General features: G+C 41.2%; 2 protein-coding genes across 2 annotated transcripts in view; one reads left to right on the top strand and one right to left on the bottom strand.

Annotated features, from left to right (window-relative positions):
* The window catches only part of LOC138060491 (SCY1-like protein 2), a 30,487-nt gene extending 14,105 nt beyond the window's left edge, over positions 1 to 16,382 (top strand). Inside the window, exons 9-17 of the mRNA XM_068906287.1 lie at positions 1,801 to 2,100; positions 8,006 to 8,119; positions 9,056 to 9,188; positions 9,532 to 9,650; positions 9,743 to 9,950; positions 10,048 to 10,112; positions 10,755 to 10,883; positions 13,747 to 14,227; positions 15,034 to 16,382. Of these exons, the coding sequence (XP_068762388.1) occupies positions 1,801 to 2,100; positions 8,006 to 8,119; positions 9,056 to 9,188; positions 9,532 to 9,650; positions 9,743 to 9,950; positions 10,048 to 10,112; positions 10,755 to 10,883; positions 13,747 to 14,227; positions 15,034 to 15,224 (1,740 nt within the window). The 3' untranslated portion in view covers positions 15,225 to 16,382. The remainder of the gene's footprint in view (positions 1 to 1,800; positions 2,101 to 8,005; positions 8,120 to 9,055; positions 9,189 to 9,531; positions 9,651 to 9,742; positions 9,951 to 10,047; positions 10,113 to 10,754; positions 10,884 to 13,746; positions 14,228 to 15,033) is intronic.
* A 225-nt stretch (positions 16,383 to 16,607) lies between these two features.
* Positions 16,608 to 17,500, bottom strand: part of LOC138060776 (uncharacterized) — a 1,383-nt gene continuing 490 nt past the window's right edge. The window contains exon 1 of the mRNA XM_068906639.1: positions 16,608 to 17,500. This exon is cut by the window's right edge and continues 490 nt beyond it. Coding sequence (XP_068762740.1) covers positions 17,332 to 17,500 — 169 coding nt within the window. The 3' untranslated portion in view covers positions 16,608 to 17,331.

Raw genomic sequence — 17,500 nt, 5'->3', positions numbered from 1 at the left:
AGAGAAGACACGACAATATTGCCAGGTTGGTCCAATGGATGCTCTGCTGTAAGCATGACTTGAGCAGCAGTGAGAAATGGTATGATCGTCAACCAGATAGTGTGGTGGAACACGAAAAGATGTAAGATACTGTGGGATATGAACATAGAGTGTGACCATGTTATCGAAGCCAGAAGACCTGACATTGTTGTTGTTAAAAAGGAGAGTAACGAGGCAATTATTGTGGATATTGCTTCACCCTGGGACCACAGAGTGTATGAAAAGGAGGGTGAAAAGATTGATACTTGTAAGTACCAATGTTAGAAGAGGGAGATTGGAAAACTATGGGGTGTCAGACAGGAGGAAGTGGTACCAGTGGTTGTTGATGCACTCGGAGCAGTAAGCAAAAGGTTGGATATATGGCTTGATAAGCTGGGAATTACCATTAGGACGGGATTGCTGCAGAAAACAACTTTGTTGGGAACAGCGACGAATTTAAGGAAGGTGTTGGAAAGTTGAAGGAGAAGGAATGACCCAAGGGACCTTTGGCCATTGGATATGCCTCACTCCCTTGGTGTTATGTCTGTATAACATCCACCAGAGCTAAAGCATTAAGATAATAATAATAATAATAATAATAATAATAATAATAATAGTAATAACAACAATAAGAAGAAGAAGAAGAAGAAGAAGAAAAAGAAGAAGTAGAAGTAGAAGTAGTAGAAGAAGACGAAGACGAAGACGAAGCAGAAGAAGATGAAGAAGAAGAAGCAGAAGAAGAAGAAGAAGAAGAAGAAGACGAAGAAGAGGATGAAGAAGAAGACGACGAAGACGACGAAGACGAAGACGAAGACGACGACGAAGAAGACGAAGACGAAGAAGACGAAGACGACGAAGACGACGCGGACGACGTTGACGAATAAGACGAAGACGAAGACGAAGAGTGATTCCATGAGCGCGCGTTGGATGTGAGATGGTAAATAGCCAATGAGGCGCGTAGCGCCGAGTTGGCTGTAACCAGTCTCATATCCAACAAGCGGGAATGGAATAATTGTTTTATTAAATTCCTTAAACTCCAAAAATTTGGAAGTAAGAATTACGAGCGAAAAAAGTGAGAAAATCCGAGCTAAATCGAGAAAACTTGATGAAGGTGCGATGCTATGTAATACCTTGTGGTCAGACAGATGCTGCTCATCACAAAAACATTTCTTGCCTTTTTGTGTACTTCTAAATGTCGGAATTGATACAAACTTTCCACACAAAAAAGTTTTTTTTTTGGCTTTATTCAAAGAGAAATTTCACTTTCCGGGGAAAAAAGTTTTATTTTAGCAACGCTTAACGCAACCATTTACCATGTAAGGTTAAACTAAGGTATATGAGCTGATAACCTAGATTGAGTGAACCAATCAGATCACGCAAAATGCATTATCCGAGGTTGACAATTTAATAATAATCAATTTGCCCAACGTGGTGGCAGTTTACATTGTAAATCTTTCATATTGGACATCCATGTTATGGTTAATTGACACCTTTTAAAACAAGGTATCCTCTGACCAGTATCGCGTGACCATATCGCAGGCAGGCAGGCGGCCTGCGCAGGCTCAAGTTTAGCGCTCATAGTCAACTGCTGACCAGGTACTGAGCTTTGATTGGACTGCATGCTCAAGCCAGGTTAACTTATTGTAAGAATAAATAACCTAGGAGCTCTGCTTTAGGCTCGGCTAAATCTATATACATGTATTAACCCCTCTCAGACTGGACTCCTATCAGGAACCGTGGTTTAGGCAGGTCTTTGCTAAGGCTTTTCCTCTCTTGCTTCAGAGAGTAGTTCTACAGAGAGTTTTGCCACAGCTGTGTGCAGAATTCAGCAACCATCACATGATTCCATTTGTGCTGCCTAATGTACTTCTAATCGCTGAAGACTGCACTACACCAGAGTTTATCGAGCTAATTCTCCCGGAGCTGAAGCCAGTTTTTAAGGTGCAAGAACCTATCCAGGTTGTAATCATCTTCCTTCAAAAGATGGACATACTTTTGGCCAAAACACCGAAAGATGATGTGAGAGACCACGTGCTACCCATGGTATGTAAAGCACTGGAAACTCCATCTGAGCAACTTCAGGTGAGATTTGATTTCATTTTACTTTTTCTTTTTACTAGTGAAGCATTCTTATTTCTTCCCCTAATTTTCCAAATTTAGGTCCCCTTTAGTGGTACTTCCTTTAGTTCATTCAGCTTTGCTAAAACTGAGAAATTTGATTCTACCCTTAAGAGGGCAGCACGAAGCATGTCAATGGAGGAAGATTAGGGACTGTAAATTAATAGATGAATTCTCATTTTATCATTAAGAAGAAGGAGGAGAAGAGGAACGTTGTGTATTAAGGGGCACATACATGTATCTACTGCTTGGTGTAAAATTATCTCATATGGCCATCATAGATGGAGCAAGGTACAAGCTACATGTACAGTGTACATGCTGACTATGAGTGAAGGAGGAAGACCCAAGTACCTGGAAGAAAACCCTTGCATGGAGCAGCAGATACAGTGCATGTATTGAGGGTCATTTTGTTCCTTAGGTTAAATTGCAACCAAACTATCGGTAGGTCATTTTGTTTCAACCTATAGGTCGAATTGTTGCAACCTAGATCAAGTTGTTTCAACCTACAACACTAGACATATTTAGTCGGAACACTTAGCGAATGGTCCAGAATCATTGTGTCACAAGATTGTAGCTTATACCACATCCCCCTCCCCTCAATTCAGTGTTGTGTAACAATTTCTCGGGCGACTGCTAGTAGTTGTGAAAATCAACATTGGAGGAGGGGGGAAATGGTGATGGGTGTTCCAACAAATGTGATGGGTGTTGTATTTGCTTCAAGGAAATCGGCAAATCTGTAGAGGGTGTAGATCAGAAGTCAAGTCTCTTTCGAAAAGAAGTAAACTTGTGACTAAGATAACCGGATTGTCTGTTCGCATGCTTTGTATTCAAAAAGGTGGGTAGTTGGTCTGAACATGATGATAATCAAGCAATATGTGTTGGAGAGTTTTCAGGCCAAATAATTATAAATAGTATTAAATACTATGTGGTGTATAAGGGGACATCTTCAATACGCTCTGTACCGCATTTCCATGTAAAGTAGTTGATACAGTGTAATTTGATTAACGTAGCGTACACATGACATCGGGGGCTTTAATTATTATCGAGACAAGAATCGAGCAGGCGATCTTCCTTGCACTGGTACTGATGTTGGCATTTGAAGGCGCGCCAGCGGTTAGCGATGGGATTAACGCTAGGGAAGTGGGGTCGCTGACGTCTCGTGAGGTTTGGTGTGTATTTAATAATATACCAAGTCGTGCCGATGTTGAGCTTGTACCAACTGGAGAAGAATTTACAGGGTGATTAAATTAAAATTGACTTAATGTAGGCAATTTGAGAAGTGATTGTCAACGATTCATCGTGCGATTCACAAGACATGCTTTAGCTCGATATGTATGGGGGAAAGAGTTTCCAAGCATTAGAGCCATCCTATCCTGAGGTTGTACTCTAAACTAGTTTGTAAATGTGAAATAAAAAATTCCCATAACATTTCCTACTATTGCGGCACGGTTCACTATGGTGAATCGTCTGTTTAAAGAAATGACCCGTTTATCTTTCACCTCACCGACAGTTCTCTATGGTGAACCGTTGAGATTCACGATCCCAAACTATTTCATCACAGACCAGTGATTGCAAAAGTCTAATTAAGTTTTCATATTTTCAATGTTATACCTTTCTTCCTTATAACAAGCATTGGAGGGGCAGAATTTGGAAAGCATTCATTGAGTTATTTCACCATTGTGCATACATAAATTAACGGAATTAATCATCGATGAGGGTAAACTGTCGTATGGTCAACAGTCGGGTATGGACACGTTTTGCACTTTAACAGGGAAGATACAGACTCGTCGTTTTCCATTAATAACAGGTGTCGTTTTCATTAGCTTTATATATTTAGGGTTCAAGTTTGAGTTTTTCAAAATCGGAGCAGCAACCATTGCCTATGAACTGCTCTTTTGCTACAACTAATTCAGTCACTCCTATTGCAGAAAGAAACGTGTTCTGGGACTGTAATATATTTGCGTAGCTATTCTGACTCCTTGTTGTTTATTTCAATCAACGCTAAGCACTGCACTTGATAACCATGTCAGTCCGTTTGGGAATAAGGCTTATTCAAGTGTTCAGAGGACAAAAATGTACTTATCACACGAGTTTGGAACTGTTGGAATATTGCACGGCGTATATTGCATTGCACGACTTCCTACCCACTCAGATCATTACTCAGATAATACTTCACATATTTAGTTGGACCACTAAGGGAATGGTCCAGAATCATCGTGTTACAAGATCGTAGCTTATACCACATCCCCCCTCCCCCTCCCCCTCCCAATTCAATGTTTTGTGAGAAATTTTTGGGCGACTGCTAGTAGTTGTGGAAATCAACATTGGAGGAGGGAGGAAACGGGGATAGGTGTTCCAACAAATGTGACGAGTAGTGTAGGTCTGTTTGGGGCAGGTACAAAACATGTCACAGGTCATTGTTTTACCAAAACATAAAAAACCCTAACCGTCAACAAATGCTAACATTAGGCCTAAAAACTTTTGTTACGCTTAATTAGGCTTCAGGTTAGCTTTAATGAATGTTTAGGATACTATCTGTATTGGTAAAACAATGACCTGTGACCTGTGTTCAGCACCTGCCCCAAATTGACCTACAGAAGGTTGAAACAACTTGATCTAGGTTGATATAGGTTGACCTAAGTTAAAGCAAAATTACCTAGTTTGGTTGCAAATTAACCTAAGGAAGAAAATGACCCGCAACATATGTCCAGAAATATACATAATAAGATGCATGACAATTCTGAGAGGGCCCCCAAAATGTTCACCTGGTTTTCTTCACAACTTTGAATAACATCACTTAAAGTTACATCTTGGAATACAGTCAGTTACGTCACAAAGTGTGCCCTAAACTCCTAAACTCCTGCAGGAAAGATAAACAGCTGTATTTACCCTCATCAAAAAAGTAATGCTAAGGCATACACTTACCTTATTTCTAGAAACAGGTAGCAAATGCTTAGACTTAGACTTAATTTAAGGAGGCTCGGAAGGGTTTCAACACTTGTATGACACTCTCTTTGGATCGAATGACGCTACAACTCCGTATCAGGTAACAGCAATGTTATGGCACCATATGAAACACCGATTATTTCCAAACAAGATGTGATCATTATTGTGGTGTAATAAGTTACCCTAGCAAAGGGAATGCAGCAAAAACCCCCTTTATTTTGGATTTAGTTGCTCATATCTGAAAAACGAATTTGGTGACCGCCCTTTTTATTGTCAAAAAGTGATTAGAAGGCCATGATGAAACATTCGGCAAAGTTTAAAAAATTCTGGCTAGCGGATTCAGAGCCACCTTAAAAAATCACAGAATTAAGGTGGCTCTGAATCCGTGAGACGGAATTTTTTAAAACTTCGCAGAACGTTTCATCTTGCCCTTCTGATTACTTGTCAGAAATAGAAAAATGGGGGTCACCGAGCTTGTTTTTGAGATATAAGCAGCTGAAGACAAACTAAAGGGTGTCTTTACAAGTCTTGCCTGTTGCCACGGTGACGTATTACGTCACAATAATGACTGTATCTTGTTTGGCAGTAATTCGTGTTTCATTTGGTACCATAATATTGCTAATACATGATACAACCTTGTGGTGCCGATCTTTCTGATACGAGCGTCACTTGGAAGCGTTGAAATTGGTTTGAGCCACCTCAAGGTCTCGGTAAAGCTCGCTCAAATGTTTTGTTTTTGCAAATCCTGAATTGGTGGGCTGTGAAGTATATTTTCCCGAAAAAAAATTGTGAAAAATTAATTTTTAAAACCTCTAAAATGGCTTTTCTTTGTTTCCCGCCATAATCTGCGCGCTAAAAGTGATTGACGTATCATTTCAAGCATGCGTGAAAGGATTACGTCTCAATTGACAGCCTTGACGCGCGACCTGCTACCTTAGCACGTGTCCAAACGCTGATTGGCTCAGTAATTGGCTTTCAAGTAGGGGGCGAAGTTATTCAGCAGACCGTGAACTGCTCGCGAAATCTTGGATTTTCTAGGGGTTTATTTTTGACGCCAAAACTACAACTTCTCGGACCTCCTGTCCCGACGGGTTTTAATCTTTTAAGATATCGCTTCCAAATTTTCATAACCAATGGGTGATTGAACTACCCAAATACCGTGTGTGGAATTTTTCGCTTGTCTTCGGAGACTGATTTTATGGCACTTTTTCTGTCCACAAGTATGAGATGAGAGTTTCGACTTTGGTGCGTGATATTTTCTTCAATTCTTGAAATATCAAAAATTCCTCACACGGTATTGGAGTGCCTTCATCTGTGACTAAAATGCAATAAAGTGCGGTTATTTTCGCAATAAAGTGAAGGGGCAGGAGCCTCAGCAGCAGACTCGGTCGTTCTGAGATTGAGGCCTCAAAACTAAGAGGCAATATGAAATACCAAAAAAATTAAACTTTATTAAAATAATTCAATCTAGTAGCTTTAATATGATATATAGTTTGACCCTATACGAAAAATAGCGGCGCGACAATTTCACTTTTCCACGGACACCTCATTTTCCTTTACCGAGACCTTAAGGCGTGTCAAATTATGTTCATTTCTGGATGCAAGTGTAGAGCAGGGATAGAGCCAGCCCACCTGCAATGCATGACTGTAAGGGCACAACCACTTTATTAGCCTTGTCTTCATCATGCATTTGTTCCCAAGTGGAAAGATCTGAATAGACCATTTTACAGTTATAGCTAAGTTACCTGGCCTAAGAATGGAAGCGAGTCTGCCAGTGACCCTGATACAAACCTTAGTGTTTTTGTAACGTTAATATGGACTAATTAGAATTGCAACAACACAGTTTACATGATAAAAGCAGTGGCGGCTGTATCAATGCATTGCAAGGTCACCGGCAGCCTCGCAGCCATTTATGGGCTAGGTCGCTGAGCAAACAACTGTAAAATGGCCTATTAGACATAGTTCAATGTTACTCTGGTTAGACGAAAATTTGAATGTAGCATAAAATTTTTCAGTAGTAGAAAAACGTTACCTCAGGCTCATTTACTGTGAGCTTGAAATTTAAAAAAACAGCAAAATTTCACAGGCAAATTTCTGTGTCAAAAATTTCAGTCAAACTGGTATGTCTAGTGTGCCAAGTTTGGGCTTTTCATTTTAATCGTAAACCTAAAAATGATTGAAGAAAGTGTTGACAATTTGTTTAATTCGATTAATTTAACCCAATCAACCAACCAACCCCTGGCACACTAGACACATTAGTTTGACTGAAAACTTTGCCTTTTTTTTCCTGTTTTACAATAGGTACAGAATTGAATTGTAACTTTTTGAGCTACAGCACATTCAAATTTCGTCTAACCAGAGTAGCATCGAAGTAAATCTGATTGTCAACCTGGCCCGGGTTGCTCGAAGCATGGTTAGCGCTAACCAGCGTTAAAGACCATGATTGGATTAGTGAAAGAAAAGAAAGCATTTGTATAAAAATGGAGTTCAATTCCCGAAGGATTCCTTTGGTACACCATCATAGCCGCCATTTCTTTGTTTTGGAACACCAACATGCCTGGCCGCCGTGACGTCATGTGAAAACGCTCTATTGCTGGTTTTCACTCACGTGATCAACAGCCATGTTTTTCAACGAAAACAAAAGGAAGCGTTTGCATAATAATAGAGTTAAATTCCCGGAGGATTTGGTCGGGGCACCAACATGGCCGCCTTTTCTTTGTTTAGGGGCACCAACATGGCGGTCGTGACGTCATGTGAAAACCGAGAATAGGTTAATCAACGGTTAGCGCTAACCATGCTTCGAGCAACTGGCCCCCTGGTTTTAATGTGAAAGTTATGTACAACTTTCATAACTCTTTCAGCAACTAAATCACTTTCTTTACTTTGAAAATTTCACTGTTTCTTCTTTTTTTTTCCCGTAAAGGAAATGGTGTTAAGCATCATTCCATCATTTTCAAACATGATTGACTATTCGGCCATGAAGAACTCTGTCATTCCACGCATCAAGAACCTTTGCCTTCAGACCACTTCTTTGACTGTAAGCTACTTCCCATGTCTCTTTCTTGTGCTAATGAAGGGCAAGTTACACGTACAGTATCATGAGGAGATCTATATGGGTTTATACCTATTACCGTGATGAATCTTGTACAGATTGCCCACAAAGATTGTATCTGAGTTGCAAAATAAATTTGCGATATAGTACCTGTAGCGTAATTTTACTTAAATTACAGCATCGTTATTCTGTAATTCATTAATTTATTTGTAGGCTGTTGCCTCATAAATATTGCTGACTTTTACAGTTATCCCCTATAAAATATTATATAATTGGGAATCATAAACAGTGATAACTACATTAATTTGAGTTGGCATTGATTCCACTGTCAAAATCAAACCTTCTGGAGTGGAGAGCACCCGCAGCATGAACTCGTCTTTTCAACAGTTATTTACTACATATCGAGTAATGATGAACCCACGACCCAAATGCATCAACGCGTTCTAAATCTAGTTTGTCAGTTACAATAAACCATTTTACAGTTTGCTCAGTGACGTAGCCTATGAATGGCTTCGAGGCTGCCAGTGACCTTGTCTTGATACAGACCTCACTGCTTTTATCATGTAAATTGTGTGGTTGTAATGTTAATTAATTTTTATTTAACATGAGAAAAGCACAAAGGTTTGTATCAAAACAGGGTCACTGGAAGCCTCGTTGAACGCATTTATGAAAATATAACTTCGGTATTGAATTCAGTCAGTTTCCCGGCGCGGCATAGCAACTCCACAAGATCAGTGACATTATTGATGTTTCATATTCGCTGCTAAACACTTTTCATTTGTTAAATGAGAGCATTACGTAAAACTCTTTTTAAAAACATCGCGCAAAAAATACTAACAAAATAACGACTTCGAGAATTAAATAAAGCGTGAGCTCAAAGATAAGTATCTAACAACACTGTACTGTAAACTTTGCTTGTAGATTCGTGTTAATGCACTGGTTTGCCTGGGTAAGATGTTAGAACACTTGGACAAGTACGTTGTGCTGGATGACATCATTCCCTTGATGCATCAGGTCCCATCCAGGGAACCTCCTACGCTAATGGCCATCTTGGGTGAGCTTTGCCGATTGATTATTCTTTGGGAGTTGATTCACACATTAAAGTTTTATATTCAGCCTTCCTCCACACAAATGAAAAGCAAGGAACCCTTGTCAGACAGCCTGAGGTTAAGTTGTAATGCTAGAAATCCCAGGAAATCCATTTGAGCCTTAGCTCTAATCATGGAAATGCGCCACTTGTGGAAAGAAGAATCTCTGACGAGGGTGGCTAAACCCAGTTAGCAGTAAGGCCAGATACGAGTTATTACTCTTTTTTTCTGATATTTATTCAGTGCAATTGTATAGGAATTGTGCTTGTCGTAATTCGATTTAAGCTTTTTTTTTTTTCAATTCCTCAGGGATTTTCAAGCAAACGATGTTACACAAAAAACTTGGTATGGATAAAGATTATTTGGCAACAAAAGCCATCCCGTTCCTTTTTCCTCTTGCTGTCGAGCCTGGTCTTAATCTTTCACAGGTATGAAATACCTACTAGGTATCCGTGTCTATTTTTTCTGCACCCACCCAGTTCTGTTGGCTCTTACTGATCGTGACATGTCTTCTCCCTAGTTTGGTCAGTACATGAAACTTATTAATGAGATGGTGCGACGTGTGGAAACTGAACATCGTACAAAACTTGAACAACTAAACAAGATGCAGGAGCAGACCAAGTCATCACTGAAGTTTGCTCAGGAGGTACAAGAAGCTAAAGCTATGGATGATTTGATGGGCAAAATTGACAAACTTATGACTGGTAGCCCTGAGGTGGACACTACAGGTGACTAATCCATCTTCAAATGGTTTTTGGAAACCCATCAGCGGTGAATGTTTAAGCAGTTTTCAATATATTTGATTTTTGTCGCCTTTTCTTTCAGCCAAGGACAAAAGTAGCGGTTCCTCACCAATAACGAGTTCTGAAGGTGCAACTAGCTCAGCAGAGGTAAGCCGATTTACATTTTGTTCTTACACTAGGCTGTCTATTCGTCTTCTTTTCGACGTCTATTCGTCGTCGTTTATTTATGTCTAGTCGTATTTTTGCGGTTATGAAATATTTGAACAGAAATTATATAATACGGGCAAGGTTGAAAAAAATTTTCATTGAATTTTTTTTACACGCGGTTACTTGTATCTCAAGAGCTTGTAATAGCGATGCGTCAATATGGTGACTGATTAGGCAAGTATACCCTTTTATTCTGAAATTCAAAGACCGGGACAGAAAAACTTTGAAACGGATAGTTCACTGGGCAGAGAACGTGTCTTGGTGGCTTTTAATTCAAAGTTAGAATGTTCTGGTCGTAGTAAGGGAGTGGTCAAAAAGTATTGGGGGGGGGGGGGGTGGGTGGGCTGGAGAAGAAATGGGGTGGGTCATCAGTTGTTGAACCCTTAAAAGATGGTGCACATCTACGCGTAATTCAACATTGATTGCAATTGCACCGTTGTCACCTTTGAAGAAAACAAGTGGATTGATGGACTACGTCCAGGCTAATTAACTTGCGTTCGCTACGCTAGGCCTTAGGATTTCCTTATAACTAATTAAACTTCAATGTGGCAGTGATTTGTTTCTCCTTCTTCCTGTTCCCAGTTCAACAAAATGTTTGGACTACCCGAAAAATCTTCACAGTCAAAAGGCGCATCTCTAAATGGCAATCTGTTAGGTGTAGACGAGTTTACATTGTTGCAGCCTTCCAAAGAGAATCGTGATGTACAAAAGGTGTGTTACACTTCCAACTTTTTTAATTTGTGATTTCTATTTTACCTTTGATGTCTCGATGTAACCGTACCCGTGACAAGCTTGAAAGTAATAAAAACCTTGAAACTAAACTTTGTAGGCATGCGAGGCAACTAGCGACCAGCTTATGACCGTGCGAGGGGCTTTCCGAGCTCCAGAAACTTGAAGAGCATCTTACAAAAATTCTTTAGTTTGTTCGGTTACTGCTGTTGACGACAATTTGATTTGCTGTGCCCTGAGGTCAGAGCACGTAGAGAGATTTTACGTCCAGATTTTTACATGTACAATTTAAAATCGCGCTGAAAAAAAAAAGTCAGTCGTATTGGATGGTAAATCCCGTGAAGTTAGCAACACAGGTGGGCAGCAATCTCCTCAGCGGCAAACGGGTCGCCATTGCAAGAAGGTCACAGCCTTCCTCCAAGCACCTGTCAACACAGCACTGAACATCAGTGCTTTAAAATAAACGCTTAACCCAAATTTGCAAGCCAGCAAACCAAGGAAATCGTAAAAGCACATCCCGGTGCCCATCCAACATTTTACAATGACTGCAAAATTCTCGCTCGCTGTTTGGCTAATTTTTATTGTCAATAAAGCGGAGACACATGAATTTATAATTTATGCGATAATGACGCGATATTGCTCGCGTCAGATTGAAGTTTCTCTCATTTTTGTCTCACGTTCTTCTCGTGTTTTGACATAATTTTGACCACTCTGCCTTATTGTAAAAAACAAATTGATGTCAGTTTTTCATGCGTCTGACCTGTTATTGATCATGAATTTCGTCATAACATTGTCAAAGTAGCTGTGGATCCACGAGGCGAACGGCTACTTTGACAATGTTATGACGAAATCATGATTCATGATCAATAACAGGACAGACGCATGAAAAACTGACATCTATTTGTTAAGTTTTTAATCCCTCACCAACTTGATGAAACCGCTGCATTGACTTTGGTTTCAACTCTGCAAAATCATATTTAGCCTCGAGTGAATAAAATGTATACATTTGAAATGCGGGTCAGGTTAGGGTTAGGGTTCATCTATGCTGAACCCGCACTTCAAATAGATTCTTTTATTTCATTGATCGATTCCTTTCGCGGGAACACATGAGCCCAAACAAATTGACCGGCTCCCAACTGAGGGTCTTCATAACACCGTTGGTAGAGCATTGCACGGGCAATGCACACAGGTCGAGGGTTGTCCAATACATTAGGTGCAAACCTGGACATATCTCTACATTTGCAGCTAAAATACATAGCATATACAGATACACTCTAAATACATAATATTTAAAGATATATTCATTAAAAAGACAGGCCGCTGTACCAAATGCGGCCCTGGATTCTCTTTTAAAACCAGTAAACTCATAGGTACGGATAAAATCAGGTAGCGCATTCCACAACTTAGCTGATACGTAAGAAAAAAAAACTAAGACCATAGTATCTGAGGGTTGTCCAATACACCGACATAATGAGATTCATAGCACTTCACAATAGACATCACAAAGTGTCCCCCAACCTTAATCCTTAAAAAAGTAGTAACAGTTTTGCGAGACATAAAGTGCAGGACACTTTGTGACACTTTGTGATGTCTATTGTGACGTACCAGGAATCTCATTACAATCTTATTATGTCGGTGTATTGGACATGTATGGAGGCACAGGTCATGGGTTCGAATTCCGTTGAGGTCACCTAAATTTTTCAGGTGTCTGTAAGAGAATTGCTTAGATAGTCCATATAAGTGCGAGGTTCACTTCTCCCTTTCATAACGACATTCACCCTGCTCGCAGAGCCTTTCTTTTGCTTGCTCGATTTTTGCGTTTTCGAGAAAGACTCTGCATGAATCGAGTAAGATCTTTACTAAGCGTGCGCTGCATGTTGCCAGGATACAGTTTCGAACCCAGCATTTCAAGCCGAGCCTTTCACAAGAATTAATCTGATCATTTATCAGGTTAGCGAGAGGAGAAACCGTCAATAACATCGGATGTGAAGGAACGTGAACGAAAGTTCATTTGTCCGCTTGGATAACTCTTTCATTAACAGAATCGCCAGCTGATAAATTAAGGATTTGCTGTGTCCGGTAGGAAGAGAGACGAACGTATCTGAGCCGGAAAGCCTTTAAGACAGTTGACTACTGTATTGACAGTTATATTAAAAGAAGAATCTCGTCGAGAATAACTGGTGCTTGGCTTCGAGCAGATCTCGCCGTTATCTTGATTTTTCAAGGCACAGCGGGCTCAATTATAACCATTGGTTTTATCACTAAACGTATCCTCACACTGGAAAAACCAGTTTGACGAGAGAAAACAAGATTGAGTAGTCCAGAAGTTCGGGTTGCAGCGGTTTCAAAGAGTTGACGTGATTCAGGCAGAGCCTTCGTTTCTCCTCCTCAGTAAAAAGAGGCTCTGGTTGCAGGGTGACCACCTTGTGAGCAGAGCCTCCTTTTGTCTTTTTCTTTACTGAGGAGTAGAAAAGGAGGCTCTGGCCGAATCGCGTCAACTCGTTGAAGCCGCCGCAGCCCGAACCTCTGGACTAGTCAATCTTGTTTTCTCTCGTCAAACCGGTTTTTCCAGTGCGAGCGTCCGTTTAGAGACAAAACCGATGGTTATAATTGAGCCCGCAGTACAATGAAAAACCAAGATGGCGGCGAGATCTGGCATATTAGGCTTGCGTTCGAGACTGTATCCTGGCAACATGCAGCGCATATTCAATAAAGATCTTACTCGATTCATGCAGAGTCTTTCTCGCGAACGCCAAAATCGAGCAAGCAAAAGAAGGCTCTGCTAGCACGGTGCAGGGTGACCGGCATTAAGCCTCCTCTAAGAATAACTTTATTTTTTTCTCAGCCCCCCGCACCAAAGACCCTACAGCCAAGCTCATCGTTCCCTTCATCCTCTGGTTGCCAAGCTCCTTCTTCCTTTTCTTTGTCTGGTACCTCAAGTTTTGGCTCCTCCATGGGTATGACCTCCTCACCCAGCTATGGAATGGTAGGATTGAACTCTGGAAATACAGGAATCGGAACTGGAATGACTGGGCAGGCAGGAATGCCGAGAATGAATTCCGGTTTCACGGGATTGTCGATGGCTGGTATGAACTCCAGCGGCATGACAGGAGCATCAAGTTTACATTCGGGATCATTTGGAATGAGTTCAGCTAATTCCACATCAAGGTTTTCAGCCACAGTAAGCTCTGGTGGTAGTCAAGCAAAAACCACAAATGGGTCGACGGCGCTTGACTCGTTATTTGCCCCAGAATTAGAACATTTGCAAGGTAAAAACAAACCATCAATGAACGCCATGCAAACTCATCAAGGCGCAGTCAATCCAGGTAAGTCATCCTTGGGTCTTGCAAAGGGTGGAGTGGGTAGACTACGAGCAGTCCCTGTTTCACTTAGTCCTATCCAACGCAGGATATTAGACCGAAAACAAACGCGGGAATTTAAAAACGCGCGCTTTTCTCGCGTCCATACTTCAAGCGGCCATTTTTCCTTCGTTTACCTTTGTATCGTATGGCTTTCGTATCGCAGTCGTTTAAGCGAAAACGAGTTTCGTTTGCCTGTCCAAAGGGCAGGTTGGAAGGGTTGCATTTTCGGCTTAGTGCCAGTTCTAATGGAAGATTGAGTAAAAACGTTTTGCAGCGCCAACAATACAGTTAGAGTTTCCTCATGTGGCAAGCCGTTAAATGCCGGAGAAAATTAACGAAAATGTTAAGGGAGCTGGAATTATTCTTTCCGTTGTTTTCTTCGTAGTAGCGTGTTGCCTATGTAGCAATTGTTTTGAGGGGGCCATGCTGGCGATGAGGCCGTTGGTAAGCAGAGACCCCCTTTTTGTGGCTACTACTCGTTGAGAGTAGGCACTAATGTTTTCACTTTCTAAGAGTGAGTGTAAGTAGGCCTAATCTTCGGATAATGTTCGGAATCGCACGGTCGGCTTCGATCGACACCGATGCTTGCTCTTTGCATACCATATTGTTTACCTGAGAGATTGTAGAAGAGTTATCGTTCAAATAATTAAAGGAAGGATGTGCAATTTTCATTCTACCTAACAGTAGTAGTCGTCACATGGAGTCCTCGTCTACCTATCTTTTGTTTGTGCTTTAACGAAATTTAAAATTGTTTCTTTTAACTACTTAAGGTGTCATGGGACAAAGACCCTTGCCCCCACAGCATTACGGCGGGGGCATGATGACGACTTCATCCGGGATGTTTCCAATGCAGCAACAGCCGCTAATTGGTGGACTGGGCAGCCAGCCATTTCAGTATCAGGCTCCCACGAGTCAACCGTCCACAAACAGTAGAAATGAGCTCCAAGATCTTTTTGGTTAAAAAATTTAGGGTTTGCCCTGGAAATACTTCATGATAAAGAAACGTCTGCACGATACAAGGAAAACAAAGATTCCCTGCTCTTCTGGCTGCTTTGTGTAGCTGAGTTCTTCACGAAACTTGCAAATTCATTAATACGGTTACTCGTGCCTGCAAAGAGCCTGTCACTCACTTGACTGGCGGCAAAAATTTTTTTCTTTTCAACCGAATACAATATGACAGCCGTTCTTTCAACATGGTTGCCGTAACGTCGTGTACATACGCTCTATTGCAACACTGCCTTGAATTTGCATCCTTTCTTATAATTTGTCCGTGCCATGGTGCAGTGTAAGGTACGGACATAATAGGGAGCTTATGAAGGACGACGGCTACGAGGACACCACAAAACAATAGGTTTAGCGAGAAAAGACAAAAGCTCTGCACGTCGTGCACGTGCGTTTTACATTTGTATACATTTTTATGCCGTTCTCTCCCTGACAACGACGTTAATGGGCCAGTTTCGTATTCTGACAGCTGGATTGGATCTAGCATGAAATGGAGGCTAATGCGGGCAAATTAATTTGCATTTGAAAAGATTAGCCTCCATTTCGTGCTAGATCCAGTCCAGCCGTGAGAATTCGAAAATGGTCTATTGACCAAATTTGAAGTCATGTGGAGGAGGTGAGAACCAGACGACAAAGTTTTAATTCGCTCATATTCAAGGAATTTTTGATGCACATATTTGAAGTAATCGCAAAATTATTACAATAACGGGAAATGGTGTTTTTAGGCAACTTTCCGGAAGCCGTCGTCGTCGTCCATTGTTAAGTTCCCTTATGTCGTGACAATACGACTCGCCTTGAAAAGAAATTGATATTTCATTGTTTGAACATTATTCTCAAGGTTGTTTTAGGGTATTTATTCAAGATTTAAAAGGAAGAAATGATAAAAGATACTCGATCGATAACAAGTTGTCACAGGTTGAAATCCTTCCTTGCATGTGTTTCTCAGGTAGCTCTTTTAAAGCGACGGTCATAAAAACGACGACATTAGTGGAAAATGTTTCTTCAAGGCCTAATAATTTTGCTTACGAGAGAGAAGACCCCAATATAATACTGTCTGTTCCAGGCTCTCAGATAGTCTGGAATGTGCATCGCAAAAACTGCGCGCGAAAAACGCTGGGAGCTGGAGTCCAGGCAACGCTTCGCGCCTCCGTTCATTAAGGCCCAGTAAACGGGCAACATTTTTCGTGCAACTTGTCGCACAACAATGTTGCGTTGCAAGTTGAGATGGTTTGTTGCGCGTATTACCACCTTCTTGCGCAAATTTTCTTGTTGCAAAAAGTAAAAGCCACGTCTACTTTTTGCAACATAAAAATTTGTTGCGCAAGAAGGTGGTAATACGCGCAACAAACCAGCTCAACTTGCAACGCAACATTGTTGCGCGACAAGTTGCACGAAAAATGTTGCCCGTTTACTGGGCCTTAATGAACGGAGGCGCGAAGCGCTGCCTCGATTCCAGCTCCCAGCGTTTTTCCAGCGTTTTTCGCGCGCAGTTTTTGCGATGCACATTCCCGACGTCGTGCAACATTGTTGCGCGACAAGTTGCACGAAAAATGTTGCCCGTATTACTGGGCCTTTACGAGGAAACACTTTTCCCAACTAGCCTGCAGTATGATGTGTATTGCCGTCTCAACCAGGTGATCTGGTGACGTAATTCGGAAGACTGGGGAGAAAAATTTTAACGCCGTATCCCACAACCGCGCGCGGCCTTTTTTTTAATTCAACATGGCAGAGGCGAGGTTAGATCTCGTCGGATCTACTTGAATGTTCATTCAGTAACAGGAAATGTGGTAGACACGGAATGATCTGTTGAGTTTTTGCGATGGAAGGTACTGCAAGGAGTTTGGAAACAACACCGTAAGGCCGCGCGCGGTTGTGGGATACGGCGTTAAAATTTTTCTTCCGAGTCCTCCAAATTACGTCACCAGATCACCTGGAAAATTCCATAAGTTATGGTACTACATATTAAAAATCAAAAAATCTAAGGTTTTTGCTGCTAAACGCTGACGAGATGTCATGAAATGTTGTCCTTCATAGCAAACAGTACACTTGGGATGGGCAGAAACGTGCTATTGAATCCACAGGTTTAACGCATACCCGTTTTCGTGTGAGGAGTCGACATCGTCGCCATAGTCATATTTCTTGTTGTCATCGCCATCTTTGAAGGAAGGACTGTTTGCTGTTATTCCAATCCCGTGATCTCCTGATCCGCAAGCATCTCCTCCTCCACCAATCATC

The sequence above is a fragment of the Montipora capricornis genome, chromosome 8 (genome assembly GCF_036669925.1).
Source record: "Montipora capricornis isolate CH-2021 chromosome 8, ASM3666992v2, whole genome shotgun sequence".
Taxonomy (NCBI): domain Eukaryota; kingdom Metazoa; phylum Cnidaria; class Anthozoa; order Scleractinia; family Acroporidae; genus Montipora; species Montipora capricornis.
The sequence above is the reverse complement of the archived record's forward strand: the minus strand, read 5'-3'. Positions and strand labels throughout refer to the sequence as shown.